Here is a 22,812-nt window from a genome sequence, read left to right on the forward strand (position 1 = left end):
AAAGAATATTTCTTTACTCAGCATGTGGTTGGTCTGTGGAACTCCTTACCACAGGATGCAGTGATGGTGTCTGGCCTGGATGCTTTTAAAAGGAGATTGGACAAGTTTCTGGAGGAAAAAGCCATTACGGGTTACAAGCCATGATGTGTATGTGCAACCTCCTGATTTTTAGAAATGGGCTATGTCAGAAGGCCAGATGCAAGGGGGGGCACCAGGATGAGGTCTCTTTTTATCTGGTGTGCTCCCTGGGGCATTTGGTGGGCCGCTGTGAGATACAGGAAGCTGGACTAGATGGGCCTATGGCCTGATCCAGTGGGGCTGTTCTTATGTTCTTATGTCCTTGGTAAGATGTGTACTTCTGCCAAGATGAAGCCTATCTCTTCTTTTCCTAGTTGCACTATGTTTTCTAAATTCCACAGTTTTTACACTCTGAGGCCTAGACAGCTTCTGTGAGACTAACAATTTTGCTTTTAAATGAAGTCAAACAGCTTTTTACCATTCTCTGTGTTTCCATGCTTTAGCAATGTGGCTTTTAAGCTTTTGCACAAATGGTATGTTACCCAGATTGCTGTCACCCTGGTTATTCTGTCACCTTCCATCATGTAACACAGCCTTTGAGGCCCCAAAGTCCCAGCTTCAGTTAGACTTTTTGCAAAATGATTCTTTCTTAACACCAAGCAGCTTTTGACCATTGTGTGTATGCTAGTGTATGCTATAGTATTACTGGGCTACCTAGTGGCTTTACAGTCTAGGGTCAAAGGTCACTTTGCCTCAGGTCACACAGGTACATGTGAAGGAGCAGTGTTGGCAACAGAGAAGGAACATGTTATAGGGCTTAGGAAAGGGAAACAAAGGAATTTTAGCTTCTCCTTAGCTATGCAGTATTCTTGCCACTCCAGGGGGCACACATGATTGCCCCCTAATTAGAGAAGTTCCTGAGGGACAAAACATTTGGCCAGGCCCCAGTCTCAAGACTTGATGAAAGAGACTTCTTGGCCCAGAAACTGAAGAAGGCTGCCAGGTCACGTGGCATGGTTCTGGGACAATTTGAATTTAAAATGCAGAGCTTGTAATGCAGAGCAAATTTGTTAGGATAGAGCACCCAAAATTTGCAAGACCCTAGGGCAGGGCTGTCCAAAGTTTTTGGCAGGAGGGCCTCATCATCTCTCTGACACTTTCTCTGGGACAGGTGAAAAGAATTAATTTACATTTAAAATTTGAATATATTTACATAAATTTACATAAATGAATATATTAGTGATGGAACTTATATGAATGAATGAATGAAGGTCTTGCGATAGCTCAAGGTGTATAAAAGGCCTTGTACAAAGAAAGGCCAGCCTTTCCTTTGCTGCCACTGCTGCTTCACAGACATGAAACAGCAAGCAGTGGAGGGAGCCTTTGGCCCACAGCTCGTGCAAGAGGTCGAACAGTTGCCCTCGTGCTGAGAGTATTCATGTTGGGCCAACATGGGCTCCAGCAAGTGTCCGGCAGGCCAGAGGCTCACTAGAGACTAGGAGCTCCCTGGGGGCTAGATTGGGGCTCCCCAAAGGCCACAAATGGACCCAGCTGAGGTGTGGGCACCCCTGCCCTAGGGGGAAAGAAGACGTACAGACATACAGATGTTCCACAGGCTGCAACCCTTAATGGGCAAGAATAAGCATGGCACTTCCACTCTTGGGGAGGACTAAACTAAGGAGGAGGTATTTTAAACTGTAAACATGTTGGGAAAGAGAGGGTGCTCACAACAAGTGGCCATTCAGAAAACAAAGGATGCATTCTTGGGCAGGTGTTTCAGACCTAGCAATTTGGAGAGGGACATTTTGATCTCCTTGTTTCTTATGCTGTATATGAGGGGATTCATCATGGGTGGAACCATGGAGTATATCACAGTCAATGCCAAATCTAGATTTGATGGCGCATCAGGGATGGGTTTCATGTAGGCAAAGGTTCCAGTGGATAGAAATGTGGAGAAAACAATGAGGTGTGGGAGACAAGTAGAGAAGGCCTTTTGCCTTCCCTGCACAGAAGGCATCCTCAGTACTGCAGTGAAAATGTGCACATAAGTTATGGTAACAAAGACAAAGCAGCCGAAACCAATAACAGCACAAAAGACAATAGCTCCAATTTCAAGTAAATTTAAGTCAGAACAAGAGATCTTAAGTATTAGAGGAACTTCACAGAAAAATTGATTGACTACATTGGAACAAAAGGGGGTTGCAAAAGTCCCTGCTGCATGAAATGCGCCTTGGAGAAGGCCAGCAGTCCATACACCAGCAATCATTTTGATGCAAACTTGCTTGTTCATCACCATCTCATATTGCAACGGGTTACAAATGGCAACATAGCGATCGTAGGCCATGGCTGTGAGGAGGTAGATATCAGATGCTAGAAAGAGAAAGAGAAAGAAGACTTGAGCTTCACATCCAAAATAAGAGATGTGCCTGGTATTGAAGAGGGAATTGGCCATAGATTTGGGCATAATGACTGTAACAGCACCAAGGTCCTGGATGGCCAAGTTCATGAGAAATAAGTACATGGGGGTGTGCAGGCGATGGTCAAAAGCCACTGCAGAGATGATGAGAAGGTTTCCTGTTAGTGTTGCCAAGTACAGCACCAGAAACACCAGGAAGTGCAGAATCTGCAGTTCTCGAACTTCGGTGAATTCAAGGAGCAGAAACCCAGACAGGGAGGACTGATTTGCCATGAAGATAATGGTTTGCTCTTACTAAGATGCTTGCAGCCTGCTGAAAGAAAATGACAAAGTTTATATGGTATAATAGTGGTTATAAGGCACTGGTTTCACAGCAAGAGAGTCTACCATGTTTTGATTTTTATGTTAGTAGCAGCAGTAGTTACAGAGGTCAAAAACATAGCATTTGACATGTTCCTGCTGTTAACCTGCCTATTCTGGCAATTTTTTTTTATATCACATGATGCATAATCTCTCTCTCTCTCTCTCTCTCTCTCTCTCTCTCTCTCTCTCTCTCTCTCCAAGGAATGAGATATTCACCATCTTTCACTTTCCTGGATTTCCCCCTTTCACTTACCTGGAGCCCAATCCTAATGAACTTTACAGCACTGAATCAGCAGCAAAGCAGCCCCAAAGTTAGAGACCAAGTGTCCCCTTAGCTCCTAGAGGACTCTGTGACTGACGCCCTCCCCAGGGATGCAACACACACCCCATTGGCATGGCTGCATCAGTGCTGGAAAGTTGGATAGGATTGGGCCCAAGCGTTCAAAAGTCTGATTTACAAACTGACAAACAATCTGATATTCAAAACAGGAGAGAAGCAATTCACATGCTTGTTAATGAGAATAAGACTGCATTCCTTAAATACCAGTATTGTTGTCAATAATTTCAGATAATCATAAGTTTACTAAGGATCAGTGTTCTTCTATCAGAAAGTTCACTATCTTATCAAACATCTTTTGGCTTTTGTAAAATTCCTCAGTTGTTTTGTCTGAGGAAGAATCACAAAATTCTTTTCAATCTTTCCTTTAAGTGAAATTTTGGTGGCATCTCATGTATTTCCATTTCTTTATGTGCGATGGACACTAAATCAAAGAGCACTTCAGTGTATGTGGGGATGCACCCGTTGATGTGAGAATATCTGAAGATATTCTTATTCCAAGACAGACAACTCATAGGTTCTTAGTAACTGAGACAGTGGAGGGAAAGAGAAAATGACTGTAGAAATTAGAGGAGGAGGAAAGAAGATAGATGTTGACAGAAGTATAAGATAAATAAGAAGGTTGAGAAAAATGAAAGAAATAAAAAATAGGGGAGTAAATCCAAAATTCTTAAAATGATAAGTAATTTAAGAAGATAACTTACAGATTTTCTTCTGAGGTTTCTTTCAACTTCTGATTTGCTTTCTTGTCCACTGAGACTGAATAATTGTGTTTGTGTTCAGGCTTTGATAAAACCTAATTCAAATCCTGCTTCATTCGACAAAAGCAGAGGCTTATGAATGTTTCTCTTGAGTGCCTAGAGATTTGCTCCTCAGGGGCCAATACTGCAGCAGTTGCATAAAGAAGTAAAGGGAAAAAAAATAATGTGCTTGGATAGAGTAATACAAATAAGAAATAATAACTAAGTCTGAGGATAGTAAAAGCCATGTTTGCAAAGGGTAGAAATGTTAGTTATAGGAATGGGTTGCTTAACTAAACCTCAGTTAAACACTCATCTGCCTCCTGCCACCTGAGTTCCCTGCCACACTTACATACCTTTTAGGGCCTCCTCTGTGCTGGTCCTCCATCCTGCCTTCACCAGGGAAATTTAGGAATGGAGACCTAGAAATGGAGGAATGCCATCTATAGAACACCCTGGTGATGGCATGGTGGAGGTCACAGTTGCACCATGGAGAGAACCTTATAAGGTAGGCAAGTGTGGGAGGGAGCTCTGAGGGTTTGTGAAAGTTGTGTTCAATGGTACATTCATAACTGGAAACCCATTCTGTAAGGAATGCCGGATAACTTGACTTTTGTTTCCGCACTGTCCAATGAACACTCGAGACAACAGATATGGGAGAAAGGGCAACTTTATTTCATGTTACCAAGAGAAGCAGAGGCTGAGACCTGCAGCATCCGAGGCAGCAAAAGCCTCTGTGGTGCGGGGAGGGACCTCTGGGCGGTACCAGAAACCTCTGCCCCCAGGCGGGCATGCACCCGACTCCAAGTTGCGCCCCGCTGCTGGGACAGCGCGTCTCATCCATGTCTATCCCTTAAGGAGAAGGCAGCCGGACCGCAGACTGCACCACCTCGAGCCGCTGAGCCTCTAAGGTGTGCCCCGCGGTCCCGGCCAGGGTCCCGTCTACGTCCTCGTGCCGCCAAGCCCCTGAGGACTGAAATAGGGTTCTGCCCTGCCTATGCCGCCTGAAGGTGCATGCCAAAGTCCCATTCACGCCTAACCCGCACCACCTGCCCTCTTAAAGTGACCAATGGCAGCTTGCAAACGGGGGGGGGGATGTAACCCCCAGGCCCATAACAGTCTGGGGTAGGCGAAAAAACTGCCTGCCCTTGGCCAATCTTGGCAGGCAGCAAAAAATTCCTACCCGGCCCCAAACGGCAACCAGTTAAACTCAGACTGCCTCTAGGGCGGGCGGGTGGGTATTCCCACGGTGCCCACGTGCACAAGAAGGAAGAGGGCTGGGTCTGGTCCCCTTTTGAAAGGTCCGTTGTGGCTGCCAGACCCCGCCCCTTCACCTCCCCCTTGGGGAGGGACTGGACTCTCGTGTCCCAGCCAGGCAAAACAAACTCCAAACACCTCTTTAATTGGGTGTTCGGGATTATTGTAGATGAGAATGACAGTTCATGAGAGTTGGGGCTGCCCATTCATGAGGTCCACTGAAGCAGTGACTTTGAGTTGTGGCATTGGTGCAGGTGTGAACCAGCACTGTCCACACCCATTTGCTGCCCAACCATGATCCCATCTTCTTGTCACTTGCTCTGGCTAAATTTAATTGAGGTTGACTTCCCACTCCAGCACTGCTGATGAGAATTGCAGCAGCAGCAGTATGTGAGAAATGTATCTTATTTATTGCCTCCCACCTCCTCTTTCATTCAAGTCATAATAAGGTCAAGGAAGTCTTGGGAAGGATTGTGGACATGAAAAAAATTCCACAACTTGTTAGCAGAATTTGGGGTGTCTCAGGGGCTAAACCAGATTTGGCCAGGTCCTTCCCTGCCACATTTTCATTCATACATGCATGTATAAACATTCTTTTGACAATTTAAAGCAGCATGAGAGAAATGCTTAGGTGGAGAGCAAGTCTAGTGATATCACTATCAAACTAACAACCCAGTTCTATCCTCTGCCATGCTATAGCACAGAGATTGTGAACCTTTTTCACCTCATGGCAAACTGACAAGGTGCTAAAATGGTCAAGGCACACTACCAGTTTTTTGACAATTGATAAGGCACATTGTGCTGCATTAGGGGTCTCATATTGCCCAGTGGTTGCAATTTTATCCACATTTTCCTGAGAGGAAGCCCAATGATTTTAATTGGACTTTCTTCTGAGTAGATTTGCATAGAATTGGGGTCTAAGGGCACAATCCTATCCTGATCTGGAACAGGCACAACAAGAGGCTTGCGCTATATCCAGCCCAGGATAGGGGCCCAAAGTGGTTCAGCCAGAGGTAGGGGGAAACTTTTCCCCTTACCCCTGGGTAAGGCATCCTGGCACCTATGGGTCACCTCAGACTTGCTCCACCTCCTGGGGTAGTACAAGTCAGAGGAGAGCGAAGCAGCTTGAAGCTGCTCTGAGCTCCCCGGAAATGGGGGTTGGGATCTGGCAGTTATCCCACCTGCCCGCCCCGGGGCCACCCACCGCCCTGGAATACCTCCCTCCCGCCTCCTCTCCGCCCACCCCAGAGTCTTGCATTGGCTGAGCTCGGCCAATGCATGACTCGCTGCCTCAGTGCGGAGGCTTATGTACGCTGGCCTTGCCGACTCACAAGGAGGCGCAAACGTGCCTTATGGCTGCACATGTGTGGTGTTCATACTCTAATACAGTAACCATAAGCAAACCCATACTATGATACACGTACGACACCCTCTACTCAATAAACCAAACTCCCCCCCACCCGGTCACTTTTTCTTACCTTAGGCCCAAATCTTGGTCCTCTCCATCAATAAATTTGTTGTCTGCTATTTTATATACAGTTTTACCACCACTCATGAACCTGATCATTTATTGCCTGAGAAACAGAGAGATCCAAGCAGCCCTGTTAAAAATGTCCAATAAAAAGTACAGATTTCATATTATGACGTCATAAAACCTTTCTGAGAGAGTTACGGTCTAACTCTAAAATGTGATCAGAGCAAAGAGCATCTGGTGATGTAAACTTGTTTCCTGTACTACAGTGGTTCTCAATCTGGTGGGCCGTGACCCACCATTTCATGTAAAGGTCCACTGGTCTCTTTAAAAGGCAGGGGAAGGGGCTAGGGCAGCGACGCAATCCCCAGGATCACATTGCTAAGAGGGGATGCAAGTCCATGTAGAGGTAGAGTGTGTTGGGGCCAGAACTGTTTGAAGATCAGTAGCAGCATTGCCACCTATATCCACCCTCTGCTTGTCCTGCCATGTCTTCCTGAGGTCCTAAACTCTGCCCATTCCACCCATCCATGCCACAGGCTGACCTTTGGTGGCAGAGGCAGCTGGAACAGACACCACCTTTAGGAATTTAGTTTTATGGAATTCAAATCACCCCGTCAGTATGTTTCTATGGCCTTCAATTTTTGTTTTTTTTGTTTTTCATCTTTCTAAATAATTTTATTACTGGTTGGATTGAGTGGCTTTCTTAATGTTGATTGAGTGACAGAACCATCTTCTGCTTTAATTTTAAATTCTCATTAAATTCTGAGGGAACGCTGAGGAGAGAGCTACTGGAAGGAGCCCCTGGGAGAGCCTGGGAACCAGAGAAGGGAACAACCACCCAGCCTTTGCCTGGCTTGCCTCAAGTCCTGCTGCCTCGTGCCTGCCTCAAGCCTGCCTGCCTGCCTACCTCAGGTCCTCAGGGAATTTGGAAAAGGTCATTTTGATTTGTTTGGTTCAGGTTCCATTCCTCCGAATAAAAAGCCTTAAAACTCAGCTTGGTATCAGTGGTCTCTTTCGATCCTACACAACACCATGAACTACCAGAAAAAGCTTTCTTATGCATGTACGCATACACATAAGAGATAGAATGAAACAATATTTTATTTATTTGTTTATTTTATTATTACTTAATAATCAGGGTCCTATGCTCCCAAGTGTGCTAGTGACCTTTCATATAGTATGTGCGTAAAGCCATTTGCTGACCTCTCTCTAGAAATGGAGTTCAAAAACAGTTCCCCCAAACTTTTAAAATCATTACAGGGTACCCAAAAGGTTGACATGGAGAGCTAGATGTGCAGTTAGGGTCTTCCAGGGCATGTAAAAAGCTGAAACTGGGTTCACATGTGATCCAGAGCACTGCAATTACTATAGAAAATCCAAAAGTGTGACAGTTTAATTTGGGCGTATAAAGATTACCTTATACCATAGGTTAGGATTTTAGCCAATGATTTTCTTCTGCAAACAGGGCAAAGATAGTCACAAAGCTTTTTTTGCTTAGTTTTGCTTTTTTTTTTTAATGTTCTCAAAATTTTTCCCGACCCACCATAAATCAGCTCGCAATCCACTGGTGTGTCTGTTTGGGAAACACAAAGCAAGGGCATTCCCAGAGGGACTTAAACTAAGAAGGAGGTAGTATAGGAGTGAGAAAATTCTGATTCCAGATCAGGAACTTGTCATAGGGCTCTTTATGAAGGAAACAGAGGAATCTCAGCTTCTCTTTAGATATGCAACATGCAGCATTTCTACCATTCCAAGAGGCACACAAAAGCAAGATTGCACCCTAATCGGTTTCTCAGGAATAGAAAGCATGGCCAGATGAATGTTGTCCCCAGGTTCAGTCCTTGATGGGAGAGACTTGTTGGACCAGGAAATGAAGAAGACTGCCAGGTGGCCTGGCTCTGGGGCAATTTGGATTTAAAATACAAAGCTTGTGATGCACAGCAATTTTGTCAGGATAGAACACCCAAAATTGGCAAGACATGGGGGAAAGGAGACAGGCTGCAACATTTAATGGGCAAGGATGACACTTCCACTGTTTCAGTGTGACCTCACCGTGGGCGGGGGAGGGGGGGTGTAACAGCCGGTTTTTCTGTCAGAAAATGCCAGCCAGAAACCAAGATGGAGTTAAACCAAAATGGAGTTAGTTGAAATTGTACTAAGAAAGGAAAGAGGGTGTTTCTAACAAGGGGCCCGTCAGAAACCGAATGATGCATTCTTGGACAGGTGTCCCAAACCTCACCTCTTACTGAGCAACAGCTTGCTTGACTGTCAGAAAATGCCAAGCAAAAACCAAGATGGATGTAAACTAAGAAGGAGGTAGTTTTGGGGGAAAAGAGGGTGCTCATAACAAGAGGGCCCATCAGAAACCAGAGGATGCATTCTTGGACAGGTATTCCAAACCTAACAATTTGGAGATGGACATTTGGATCTCCTTGTTTCTTATGCTGTATACGAGGGGATTCATCATGGGTGGAACCATGGAATAGAGCACAGTGAATGTCAAATCCAGATTTGATGTTGCATCAGGGGTGGGCTTTAGGTAAGCAAAGATTCCAGTGAATAGAAATGTGGAGAAAACAATGAGGTGTGGGAGGCAAGTAGAGAAGGCCTTTTGCTTTCCCTGCACAGAAGGCATCCTCAGCACTGCAGTGAAAATGTGCACATAAGTTATGGTAACAAAGACAAAGCAGCATAAACCGATAACAGCACAAAAGACAATTGCTCCAAGTTCAGGTAGATTCAAGTCAGAACAAGAGATTTTAAGAACTGCTGGAATTTCACAGAAAAATTGATTGACAACATTGGAACAAAAGGGGGTTGCAAAAGTCCCTGCTGCATTTAATGAGCCATTGATAAGGCCAGCAGCCCAGACACCAGCAATCATTTTGATGCAAACTTGCTTGTTCATCACAATCTCATATTGCAATGGTTTGCAAATGGCAACATACCGATCATAGGCCATGACTGTGAGGAGGTAGATATCAGATGATAAAAAGAGAATGAGCAGAAGGACTTGAGCTACACATCCCAAATAAGAGATGTGCCTGGTATTGAAGAGGGAATTGGCCATGGATTTGGGCATAATGACTGAAATTGTACCAAGGTCCTGGACGGCCAAGTTCATGAGAAATAAGTACATGGGGGTGTGCAGGCGATGGTCAAAGGCCACTGCAGAGATGATGAGAAGATTCCCTGTGACAGTTGCCAAGTACAACACCAGAAACACCAGGAAGTGCAGAATCTGCAATTCTCGAACTTCGGTGAATTCCAGGAGCAGAAACTCAGACAAAGAGGTCTGGTTAGCCATGAAGATAATGGTTTGCTCCTAATAAGATGCTTGCAGCCTGTTGACAGAAAAGGACAAAGGCTAAGATAATATTACACTGTAGTCATTATGCATATCAGAATAAGAGACATAACCACACTTAGATTTTTATGTTAGTAGGAGCAGCAGTAGTTACAGAGGTAATAGTTCTAAAGAGTGCATTTGACATTTTCCTGCTGTGAAAATTGTATCAGACAATATATCCTCTCTCCTCCCCCCCCCCGAGAATGTGAATGCTCTACCTGAAAGTTCGCTGTCTTACCAAACATCTTTTGACTTTTAAAAAATTCCTCATATATTTTGTCTGAAGAGGGATCACCAAATTCTTTTCAATCTTTGCTTTAAGTGAAATTATAATGGCAGCTCTTTTAATATCCATTTGTTTATCGTGAGGCAGACTAAATTAAAGAGACCTTTAATGCATGTTGGGATGTGAATGTTGATGTGAGAAAATCCAAAAATATTTGTATTCCAAGACAGATAGCTCATACGTTCATAGAAACTGAGACAATAGGGAGAAGGAGAAAGTGAGACTAGAAGAGAAAAGAAGACAGATGTTGGAAAAAGTATAAGATAAATGAGAAGGTTGAGAAAAATGAAAGAGAAAGAAAAAATAGGGGAGTAAATCTGAAAATCTGAAAATGAAAAGCAAATTAAGAAGATAAATATCTTACAGATTTTCTTCTGGGGTTTCTTTCAACTTCAGATTTGCTAATCCACGGAGACTGAATAATTGTGTATGTGCCCAGGCTTTGATAAAACCCAATTTATATCTTCCTTCAGTCAACAATAACAGAGGTTTATGAATGTTTCTCTTGTGTGCCTAGTGATTTGCTCCCTGGAGTACAACACCTCTCAGCAACAGAGGCATAAAAAAGAAGGGGGGGAAAAAGAATAAGAGAACTTGGATAGATTAATACAAAAAATAATGACTCTGTCTGAGGACAGCTAAAGGCTTGTTATGGAATGGGTGGAAATGTCAGTTAAATGAATGGGTATTTAAATGAATGGGTTGCTTAACTCAACTTCAGTTAAGCACCCACCTGTCTGTCATCCTGCCTCTTAGCTCCCTCTGAGTGCCCTCCAAACTGACCTAACTTTCAGGGCCTCCTCAGTGCTGGCTCTCCATCCTGCCTTCATCAGGGAGCACAAGGAATGAACATCTTGAAGTACAGAAACACCATCCTTTTAAGAGTACCCTGGTGAAGGCATGTTTGAGGCAGACTTTCTGCTCCAGCCCTGCTGATGACATAAGAACATAGGAACAGCCCCACTGGATCAGGGCATAGGCCTATCAAGTCCAGCTTCCTGTATCTCACAGCGGCCCAACAAATGCCCCAGGGAGCACACCAGATAACAAGAGAACTCATTCTGGTGCTCAACCTTGCATCTAGCATTCTGACATAGCCCATTTCTAAAATCAGGAGGTTGCACATACACATCATGACTTGTAACCCATAATGGATTTTTCCTCCAGAAACTTGTCCAATCTCCTTTTAAAGGCATCCAGGCCAGATGCCATCACCACATCCTGTGGCAAGGAGTTCCACAGACCAACCACACGCTGAGTAAAGAAATATTTTCTTTTGTCTGTTCTAACTCTCCCAGCACTCAATTTTAGTGGATGTTCCCTGGTTCTGGTGTTTTGTGAGAGTGTAAAGAGCATCTCTGTATCCATTCTGTCCATGCCCTGCATAATTTTGTATGTCTTAATCATGTCCCCCCTCAGGCGCCTCTTTTGTAGGCTGAAGAGGCCCAAACGCTGTAGCCTTTCCTCATAAGGAAGGTGCCCCAGACCAGTAATCATCTTAGTCGCTTTTTTTTTTGCACCTTTTCCATTTCCACTATGTCTTTTTTGAGATGTGGCAACCAGAACTGGACACAATACTCCAGGTGTGGCCTTACCATCGATTTGTACAATGGCATTATAATATTAGCCATTTTGTTCTCAATACCTTTTCTAATGATCCCAAGCATAGAATTGGCCTTCTTTACTGCTGCCGCACACTGGGTCGACACTTTCATCGACCTGTCCACCACCACCCCAAGATGTCTCTCCTGATCTGTCACAGACAGCTCAGAACCCATCAGCCTATAAGTGATGTTTTGATTTTTTGCCCCAATGTGCATGACTTTACACTTACTGACATTGAAGTGCATCTGTCATTTTGCTGCCCATTCTGCCTATCTTGAGAAATCCTTCTGAAGCTCCTCACAATCACTTCTGGACTTCACCATTCGGAAAAGTTTGGTGTTATATGCAAACTTAGCCACCTCACTGCTCAACCCTGTCTCCAGGTCATTTATGAAGAGGTTGAAAGCACTGGTCCCAGGACAGATCCTTGGGGCACACCGCTTTTCACTTCTCTCCATTGTGAAAATTGCCCATAAACACCCACTCTCTGTTTCCTGGTCTTCAACCAGTTTTCAATCCATGAGAGGACCTGTACTCTAATTCCCTGACTGTGGAGTTTTTTAGTAGCCTTTGGTGAGGGACTGTGTCGAATGCCTTCTGAAAGTCCAGATATATAATGTCTATGGGTTCTACCGCATCCACATCTTACCCGGTATAGATGTTAGGCTGACCGGCCTACAGTTTTCCGGGTCCCCCCTCTTTCCCTTTTTAAAGATCGGTGTGATATTTGCTTTCCTCCAATCCTCTGGCAAAGTGGCTGTTTAGAGGGACAAGTTGCATATTTTTGTCAAGTTGCATATTTTAGTCAAGAGATCAGCAACTTCATTCTTTAATTCCTTAATTACTCTTAGGTGGATGCCATCCGGGCCCGGTGACTTATTGATCTTTAATTTATCAATGAGGTCTGAAACATCTTCTCTTTTAACCTCTATCTGACTTAATTCCTTGAGCAGGAGGGGCCGTTCGGACAGCAGTATCTGCCCGAGGTCTTCTGCTGTGAAGACAGATGCAAAGAACTCATTTAATTTCTCTGCCATGTCTAAGTCTCCTTTTATCTCCCCTTTCCATCCCTCACCATCCAGAGGGCCAACCGCTTCTCTGGCGGGTTTCCTGCTTCTAACATATTTGAAGAAGCTTTTATTATTGCCCTTAATGTTGCTGGCCATGTGTTGCTCATGGTCTTGCTTGGCCTCCCGTATCACCTTCTTACATTTCTTTTGCCACAGTTTATGTTCCTTTTTATTCTCCTCATTAGGGAAAGACTTCCATTTATGGAAGGAAGCTTCCTTGCCCTTTACAGGCTCTCTAACTTGGCTGGTTAGCCATGCGGGCACCCTCCTGGATTTAGTGGAGCTCTTCTTTCTTTGCGGTATACACCTCTGCTGGGCTCCTATTACTGTTGTTTTAAGCAGCCTCCATGCACTCTGGAAAGATTGGACTCTTTTTACCTTCCCTTTCAACCTCCTTCTAACCAGCCTCCTCATTTGAGGGAAGTTCGTCCATCAGAAGTCAAGGGTTTTTGTGAAAGACAATTGTCTCTCCATTGACAATTGTGAGATGACAATTGCAGCTGCATGATTATGGGAGGAAGGAGGGGTCTCTATGATTAAGGGTGCAATCCAGCCCTTTACTTGGGCTGGTGCAAGTCCCTTGCGCTGCCCAGGAGGGTTGCAAATGTGCTGTAGGGCACGTGTGCGCCTCCTCAGGAGGAAGGTGGGCCAGCACAAGCCTCCGTGCCGCAAGCCTCTGTGCTCTGCATTTCCTTTCCTCTGGAAAGGTAGGTGTGGGGAGGAGGGGAGAAGGCAGGTGGGAGGTGTTCCTGGGCGGGGGAGGGTGGGTGGTGGGTGGCCCTGGGAGTGGGCGGGTGGGGAGCAGGAGGCGGAGCTGGAATCCAGCAATTATGCTGGATCCCTGCCCCCATTCCAGGGGAGAACGGAGTGGCTTCAAGCTGCTCCACTCTCCTCAGACTTTCGACACCTCAAGAAGTGGCCCATAGGGACCAGCAGAGGCCCATAGGAACCAACGGCCCTTACCCGGAGATAAGGGAAAAGGTTTTCCTTGCTTCTGGCTGAACTGCTTATGGCCCTATCCTGCACTGGATGCAGCGCAAGCTTATTGGCTTGCCTGTTCCAGCACAGGATACGATTGCACCGTAAGTTCACTGCCCCCCACCTCTTCTTTCACGCAAGTCATAACTTGATCAAAGCAGTCTGGGCAGGATTGTGGACATGAAAAACAAATCCCACAACTTATCAGCAGAATTTGGGGTATCTCAAGGGCTACGTCAGATTTGGCCAGGTCTTCATGTATGCAGTGCAGGATAGGGGCCTTCATGCTTAACGGGCCTGATCTTGCAGCATAGGGAAGCACAGTATTAGAACAGCTGTTTAGCTGTCCTATGTCCTTGTTGACCCAGCTGTCATGACGACCACATCATCTCTCTGATACTATGTCAAGGGGCGGGAAAAAATTGACATTTCAAATTTGAATAAATTTTAAAAAATTTGCATAAGTGAATACACTAGAGACAGAGCTTATATGAATGACTGAATTTTACCGAGCTTATTTATAATACACATACAGATGTCCCACAGGCTACAACCCTTAATGGGCAAGAATTAGCATACTTGCACAGTTTCAATTTGACCTCAACTATGGGGGAGCACAACAGCCTGCTTGACAATCAGAAAATGCCAGCCAGAAACTAAGACGTAGTTAAACCAAAATGGACTTAGTTTGAATTGCACTAAGAGGGGAAAGAGGGTGTTCCTAACAAGAGTCCCATCAGAAACCAAGGGATGCATTCTTGGACAGGTGTACCAAACCTAGCAATCTGGAGATGGACATTTTGATTTCCTTGTTTCTTATGCTATATATGAGGGGATTCATCATGGCATCCGGGTAGCATAGGATTGGAATTCTTCAAATGTTCTGATTCTTCAGATGTTATGTCTAAGGTGGAATCACCAAATGCCTTTCAATCTTTTCATTAAGTGCAATTTTGATGGCAGCTCTTGTGTGTCCATGTGTTGATTTGTGATGCAGATGAAACAAGTGAGGGTTTCATGCACGTTGCGATGTGCATGTTGATGTGAGAATATCTGAAAATATTCAGATATTCAGAAAATATTCAGAAAAGAAGATCTATAAAAGGGGATTGGGCAAGTTTCTGGAGGGAAAATCCATTACTGTTTACAAGACATGATGTGTATGTGCAACCTCCTGGTTTTAAAAATGGGCTATGTCAGAAGGCCAGATGCAAGGGAGGGCACCAGGATGAGGTCTCTTGTATCTGGTGTGCTCCCTGGGGCATTTGGTGGGCCGCTGTGAGATACAGGAAGCTGGTCTAGATGGGCCTAAGGCCTGATCCAGTAGGGCTGTTCTTATGTTCTTATCTTTAATTTTGATATGGGAAGAGATAAAATACAAGATATATTCTAAATTACCCAGATGGATAAAACTGCTTGAAATAGGAACTAATCTGAACTGGATTAAAAAAGACCAAAATAAATCATACAGCGATCTGCTGAATATTAAAGGAGAGATCCTAAGTAAGCTTGAGTTAGAAGAGAAAGGAATAAAACTGAACTGGTGGAACGAAATGCAAATAAGAACAAGAATATATGAGAAGACCAAAAAATAGATTTTTATGAAGAAGATATAAGCTTTGATAAAATATTTTTGATTGATGAGGGGAAGTATATATATAAAAAAAGTACAATTTTCTCCTTGAGATAAGAATGGAGGATGAGACAGTTAAAGATGCAATGCTGTGGTGGACAAAATTTTTTGGATATAATATATCGATGGATGACTGGAAGAAAATTTGGAATATAAATATTAAGATAACTAAAGCAGTGTCTTTTAAAGAGAATTTATATAAAAATGTTTTATAGATGGTATCTAACTCCAGAGAAGTTAGCAAAAATGTATTCTGGGTCATCCAATAAGTGTTGGAAATGTAAAGAGGTTGAAGGAACCTCTTATCATATGTGGTGGACATGTGAAAAAGCAAAGAAATACTGGAAAATAATAGACAAATTGTTGCAAGAGATATTGAATTGTGTATTACCATTCAAACCAGAAATATTCCTCCTAAATGTGACATCAGAAATTAAAGACCAACGTAAGAAATACCTTATTGTATATATTGCTACAGTGGCAAGAATATTGTTTGCACAAAAATGGAAATCTACAGACGTGCCAACTAGAGAAAATTTAATAGACAAAATTTATGAAATAGCAGAAATGGAAGTTTTAACAGAAAGAATGAAAGAGAGAGATTTAGATAGAGTAAGAAAATATTGGAAGCCTTTTATGACTGGATAGATACTTTTAGTTAAACAGTATTGAGTGTTTCGATAAATCTAAATTTTTATACTGATAATTATGGTAACCTTTGTATTGATGATTATTGTATTTTTTCAGTCATTTTGATAGCTTTTTTTTTTTTTTTTTTTTTTTGAATGATGCATGTTGTAATCTAGGGCCAATGCCCTCATGTGTAACCTGTGTAGTACCAGCCCTAAGTATAACCCATTTTCCTTACCTGTATCTGTAATAAATAAATAAAATATTTTTTAAAAAAATCATTACAGGGTACCCAAAAGGTTGACATGGAGAGCTAGATGTGCAGTTAGGGTCTTCCAGGGCATGTAAAAAGCTGAAACTGCGTTCACATGTGATCCAAAGCCCTGCAATTACTACAGAAAATCCAAAAGTGTGGCAGTTTAATTTGGGCATATAAAGATTACCTTATACCACAGGTTAGGATTTTAGCCAATGATTTTCTTCTGAAAACAGGGCAAAGATAGTCACAAAGCTTTTTGGGCTTAGTTTTGCTTTTTTTTTTTTTTTTTAATGTTCTCAAAATTTTTCCCGACCCACCATAAATCAGCTCGCAATCCACTGGTGCGTCTGTTTGGGAAACACAAAGCAAGGGCATGCCCAGAGGGACTTAAACTAAGAAGGAGATAGTATAGGAGTGAGAAAATTCTGATTCCAGATCAGGAACTTGTCATAGGGCTCTTTATGAAAGAAACAGAGGAATCCCAGCTTCTCTTATCTATGCAACATGCAACATTTCTACCATTCCAAGAGGCACACAAAAGCAAGATTGCACCCTAATCGGTTTCTCAGGAATAAAAAGCATGGCCAGATGAATGTTGTCCCCAGGTTCAGTCCTTGATGGGAGAGACTTGTTGGACCAGGAAATGAAGAAGACTGCCAGGTGGCCTGGCTCTGGGGCAATTTGGATTTAAAATACAAAGCTTGTGATGCACAGCAAATTTGTCAGGATAGAACACCCAAAATTGGCAAGACATGGGGGAAAGGAGACAGGCTGCAACATTTAATGGGCAAGGATGACACTTCCACTGTTTCAGTGTGACCTCACCGTGGGCGGGGGTGGGGGATGTAACAGCTGGTTTTTCTGTCAGAAAATGCCAGGCAAATACCAAGATGGATTTAAAGTAAGATGGAGGTAGTTTTGGGGGAAAAGAGGGTGCTCATAACAAGAGGGCCCGTCAGAAACCAGGGAATGCATTCTTGGACAGGTATTCCAAACCTAACAATTTGGAGATGGACATTTGGATCTCCTTGTTTCTTATGCTGTATATGAGGGGATTCATCATGGGTGGAACCATGGAATAGAGCACAGTGAATGTCAAATCCAGATTTGATGGAGCATCAGGGATGGGCTTCAGGTAGGCAAAGGTTGCAGTGAATAGAAATGTGGAGAAAACAATGAGGTGTGGGAGGCAAGTAGAGAAGGCCTTTTGCTTTCCCTGCGCAGAAGGCATCCTCAGCACTGCAGTGAAAATGTGCACATAAGTTATGGTAACAAAGACAAAGCAGCATAAACCGATAACAGCACAAAAGACAATTGCTCCAAGTTCAGGTAGATTCAAGTCAGAACAAGAGATTTTAAGAACTGCTGGAATTTCACAGAAAAATTGATTGACAACATTGGAACAAAAGGGGGTTGCAAAAGTCCCTGCTGCATTTAATGAGCCATTGATAAGGCCAGCAGCCCAGACACCAGCAATCATTTTGATGCAAACTTGCTTGTTCATCACGATCTCATATTGCAATGGGTTGCAAATGGCAACATACCGATCATAGGCCATGACTGTGAGGAGGTAGATATCAGATGATAAAAAGAGAATGAGCAGAAGGACTTGAGCTACACATCCCAAATAAGAGATGTGCCTGGTACTGAAGAGGGAATTGGCCATGGATTTGGGCATAATGACTGAAATGGCACCAAGGTCCTGGATGGCCAAGTTCATGAGAAATAAGTACATGGGGGTGTGCAGGCGATGGTCAAAGGTCACTGCAGAGATGATGAGAAGATTCCCTGTGACTGTTGCCAAGTACAACACCAGAAACACCAGGAAGTGCAGAATCTGCAATTCTCGAACTTCGGTGAGTTCTAGGAGCAGAAACTCAGACAAAGAGGTCTGGTTAGCCATGAAGATAATGGTTTGCTCCTAATAAGATGCTTGCAGCCTGTTGAAAGAAAAGGACAAAGGCTAAGATGATATTACACTGTAGTCATTATGCATATCAGAATAAGAGACATAACCACACTTAGATTTTTATGTTAGTAGGAGCAGCAGTATTTACAGAGTTCATAGTTCTAAAGAGTGCATTTGACATTTTCCTGCTGTGAAAATTGTGTCAGACAATATATCCTCTCTCTCCCCCCACCAAGAGAATGTGAATGCTCTACCTGAATGTTCGCTATCTTACCAAACATCTTTTGGCTTTTAAAAAATTCCTCATGTTTTGTCTGAGGAGGGATCACCAAATTCTTTTCAATCTTTGCTTTAAGTGAAATTGTAATGGCAACTCTTGTAACCGGGCAGCATAGGATTGGAATTCTTCAAATGTTCTGATTCTTCAGATGTTATGTCTAAGGTGGAATCACCAAATGCCTTTCAATCTTTTCATTAAGTGCAATTTTGATGGCAGCTCTTGTGTGTCCATGTGTTGATTTGTGATGCAGATGAAACAAGTGAGGGCTTTCATGCACGTTGGGATGTGCATGTTGATGTGAGAATATCTGAAAATATTCCTATAACCAGACCTCGTCACAGTCAATGAGGCAACAGAGGGAAAAGGACATGAGAGTTAAAGGCAAAGTTAGAGGAGGAAAAAGGGCAGATGTTGGGGCAAAAAACTGAGAAATTAGAAGGTTGAGAAAACAGAAAAGTAAAGAGAAACAAGCAGTGGAGCAATTCAAAAATTCTTAAAATAAGTAAATCATAAGAACATAAGAACATAAGAACAGCCCCACTGGATCAGGCCATAGGCCCATCTAGTCCAGCTTCCTGTATCTCACAGCGGCCCACCAAATGCCCCAGGGAGCACACCAGATAACAAGAGACCTCATCCTGGTGCCCACCCTTGCATCTGGCATTCTGACATATCAGGCCCAGATCCCCGACAGCTTTCCAGCTTAGACATAGCTGTGGCAATAGGGCATGTACTGCATCTTGCAGTTGGAGGGCGGTCACAGAGGCCTCCTGAAAGTAAGGGAATGTTTGTTTCCTTACCTCGGAGCTGCTTTGTCCATACCTCCGTGCTGGAAAGTTGGTTAAGATTGTGCCCTTAAGAACATAAATAACTTACAGTGCTTGTTCTGAGGTTTCTTTCAACTTCTAATTTTCTTGCTGCTTCACTGACATTGAAAAATTGTGCGTGTGTCCAGGCTGCGACAATTCCAAACTCCTTCAGTCGACAATACAGAGATTTATGACTGTTCCTAGTAAGATACACGCAACCTGTTGAAAGAAAAGGACAAAGGCTAAAATGATACTGTATAAGAGTAGTTACACTGATAGAACAAGAGAGTTGACCATCTTTAATTTTCATGTTAGTAGCAGCACTATTTACCGAGGCAATAACCCCAATGAGTGCATTTGACATTTTCCTGCTGTTTACTTGCCTAATGTATTCAGGCAAACATTGGATTCTAACAGATTGTATATCCTCTCTCTCTCTCTCTCTCTCTCTCACTCTCTCCCATCCTGAGAATGTGATATTCACCCCACTGTCACTTACTTGGATTTCTATTTGGGTGTTCAGAAATCTGATTTACAAACTGTTGAACAATCTGATATCAAAACACCAGAGAAGAGACATTCACATGCATGTCAATGAGCATAAATTTTCATTCTTTAAATAGCAGTATAGTTGTCAATCATTTCAGATAATCCTATGTTTACTAGGGATCTATGAAGTTCTTCTTCTCTATCAGGAAGTTCACTATCTTACCAAACATTTTTAGAAATTTCTCAGATGTTTTGTCTGAGGAGGAATCACCAAATTGTTTTTAATCTTTGCTTCAAGTAAAATTTAATGGCAGCTCTGATACATCCATTTGTTCATCTGTGATGCAGACTTTAATGAAGAGGACTTTAATGCATGTTGGGATTCTCATGTTGATGTGTGAATATGTAAAAATATTCATGTACGCAAACATATATCACATAGGTTCACAGTCACTGAGAAAGTAGAGGAAAAGAGAAGGTGAAGGTGGAAATTTCAGAAGGAGAAAGACTGTGGCATGATTGCCACACCACAGCCAAATTGCCCTACCCACCAGTAAGGTGTGGGGCAGAAGTGCGAATTTTAGAGCAGCCAAGTGGCTTCTAGGACTGTTGCTGGGCTGGGGATGAGGAGCAGACTGAAGGGTCTGTTTCTTACCCCTCAGTCGCTCCTCCTTCCCTCCCCATGTTCAACCTGAGACTAGCTGGTTGCTCTTTTGGGGAACTGGGTAGGAATTTTTTGCTCCCAGCCAAGATTGGCTGTGAGGCTAGTGGGTTTTTTGCCTACCACAGGATGCAACAGGAAAGGTTGTTTAATTAGTGCTGGTTAGCACTAGTCACTTTAGGCAGGTGTCGTGCGGGTTGGAAGGCAGTTTGGAACCTTGGCTTTCACCCACAGGCAGCAGGGTTCAGGGGTGAGCCAGAACCACTCACACATTGTGAGCCAGGCTCAATGAGGCAGGCTGGCAACCCCTTGGGCCAGCTGGGGTTCAGCCCGTGACATTTTGCCCTGGAAAGCTGCCCCGGCCCATGGGTTGCATGGGTTGGCAAGGATAAGCTGACCCTCGGCTCAGCAAGGTCTGAGTTATGAGGTTGGTGGCATGCCCAAGAATAGCCTGGGGGGTGGCAGACGGCAGAGGCAGTTTTCCCCATGTTAGTGTCCGCATACCATGGTGGGCTTGAGGACGGCCCTGCTGCAGTTTTTTCTGTATTAATGAATTAATAAAGTGGCCCATGTTTTAATTCCAAGCTTCTGTCTCACATCTTCTTTTGGGGGGGGGGGGTGTAAGGGTAAAGGAAGACCCTTTACAAAAAGGGTTTGAAAAAAAGTATAGGATGAATGGGAAGGTTGAGAAAAATCAAAAAGAAAAAAAGATTCATGGTGTAAATCTGAAATTCATAAAATGATAAGTAATGTAGAAATTAAATACGAGCTTACAGTTTTTCTTCTGAGATTTTTTCTCGTAGCTTACAGTTTTTCTTCTGAGATTTCTTCCAATTTCTGAATTGCTTTCTGGTCCACTGACACCAAATAATTCCATATGTGTCTAGGCTTTGAGAAAACCTAATTCCAATCCTCTTTCATTCAACAATAACAGAGATTTATGAATGTTTCTCTTGAGTGTCTAGAGATTTGCTCCCAGGAGTCCAACACTGCTTCAGCAGCAGGCACACAAAAAAGAAGGAAGAAAAATAAATAAACTTGGATGGATTCATGCAATTAATAAATAATGATTGTTTCTGAGTAGAGTAAAAGGCTTGTTATGCAATGGGGCCCTGTGGAGCCGGCACATCAGTGAGGAAGTGCCAGCTGAGTCAGACCAGCGTGGGGGCTTAGGGAGGGTGGGGAAGGGTGGAATAGAGGCGGTCTGCAGTGGGGGCAACGCAGGCTGGGGCAAAGCAGTGGTGGGATCAGGATCTGGCATTTAGGCCTGATCCTGACCTCACTCTCAGGCAACCCGGCCCAGTGCCAGGCTTCTCAAATCTGTGCCACCTCTCTAGGTGGCACAGATCAGAGTAGATGTATTGGGGTCACCGCTGCATTATCCGGGGTAAGGGCAATGGATGCCCCTTTCCCCGAGCTGAGCCAGAGGTAGCCCCAACCCTACTCTGGATACGGGGCAGCCCAGCTGGCCTGCCCATTCCAGTGTGGGTTAGGATTGGGCTATGAGTGACTGAACTATTTTCTGCTTTTTAAAAAATGCTGGCTGGCTGGCTGGCTGGCTGGCTGGCTGGCTGGCTATCTATCTATCTATCTATCTATCTATCTATCTATCTATCTATCTATCTATCTATCTATCTATCTATCTATCTATCTATCTAGTTCTAAGTCCACCACCAGAACCACTACACCATCCTTGATCTATATAGCTATACAGCTGGTATAGGTCTAAGGAGAACCTCAGCATGGAAGGTTCCACAGGAACTTCCACAGGAAGCCTATGCAGAGGTAAGTAGAAAGTATTTACCTCTGGCAGGCCTCCTGATTGCCCCACCACCACTTTGCTAGTGCAGGAGCATTTGCAGAGGGGTTTAGTTAAGATTGAGCTGAACTTAGCATATACAAAAATACAGTCTCTCCTATCTAAATTTTGATAGTGAGGTACTCAGCTATGATTGGGAAGAGAAGAGAATAAACACACAGAAATAATGTTTCCAAGCCGGTGGAGAGCGCAAGGGACACGCACCGATGCCGAGAAGGAAAATGGACGGAGGGACAGACAGCCAGCCAGCCAGGGAGACAGGCTGCGGCACCCACGGAACACCCAGGTACTGGCTTGGTGGAGGAGGAGGGGAAGGAAGCTGGTTGGTGCAGCCCCCGTGCCAATCTGCAGCACGAGCCTAGGCGTGTCTACTCAGAAGGAGGTCTCATTGTGCTCAATGGGGCTTGCTCCTGGGAAAGGGTGCATAGCC

The 22,812-nt window shown here is 43.8% G+C and overlaps 3 protein-coding genes across 3 annotated transcripts; all 3 read right to left on the reverse strand.

Moving 5' to 3' along the window:
* Positions 1–1,759: 1,759 nt before the first annotated feature.
* Positions 1,760–2,707, reverse strand: LOC136652970 (olfactory receptor 14A16-like). Its single transcript, XM_066629895.1, has one exon. The coding sequence runs from the start codon at positions 2,705–2,707 to the stop codon at positions 1,760–1,762; it is 948 nt and encodes a 315-aa protein (XP_066485992.1).
* Positions 2,708–8,964: 6,257 nt separating this feature from the next.
* Positions 8,965–9,912, reverse strand: LOC136652971 (olfactory receptor 14A16-like). The gene has a single exon (XM_066629896.1). The coding sequence runs from the start codon at positions 9,910–9,912 to the stop codon at positions 8,965–8,967; it is 948 nt and encodes a 315-aa protein (XP_066485993.1).
* A 7,458-nt stretch (positions 9,913–17,370) lies between these two features.
* LOC136652972 (olfactory receptor 14A16-like) lies at positions 17,371–18,318 on the reverse strand. The gene has a single exon (XM_066629898.1). The coding sequence runs from the start codon at positions 18,316–18,318 to the stop codon at positions 17,371–17,373; it is 948 nt and encodes a 315-aa protein (XP_066485995.1).
* Positions 18,319–22,812: the final 4,494 nt, after the last annotated feature.

The sequence above is a fragment of the Tiliqua scincoides genome, chromosome 5 (genome assembly GCF_035046505.1).
Source record: "Tiliqua scincoides isolate rTilSci1 chromosome 5, rTilSci1.hap2, whole genome shotgun sequence".
NCBI lineage: Eukaryota > Metazoa > Chordata > Lepidosauria > Squamata > Scincidae > Tiliqua > Tiliqua scincoides.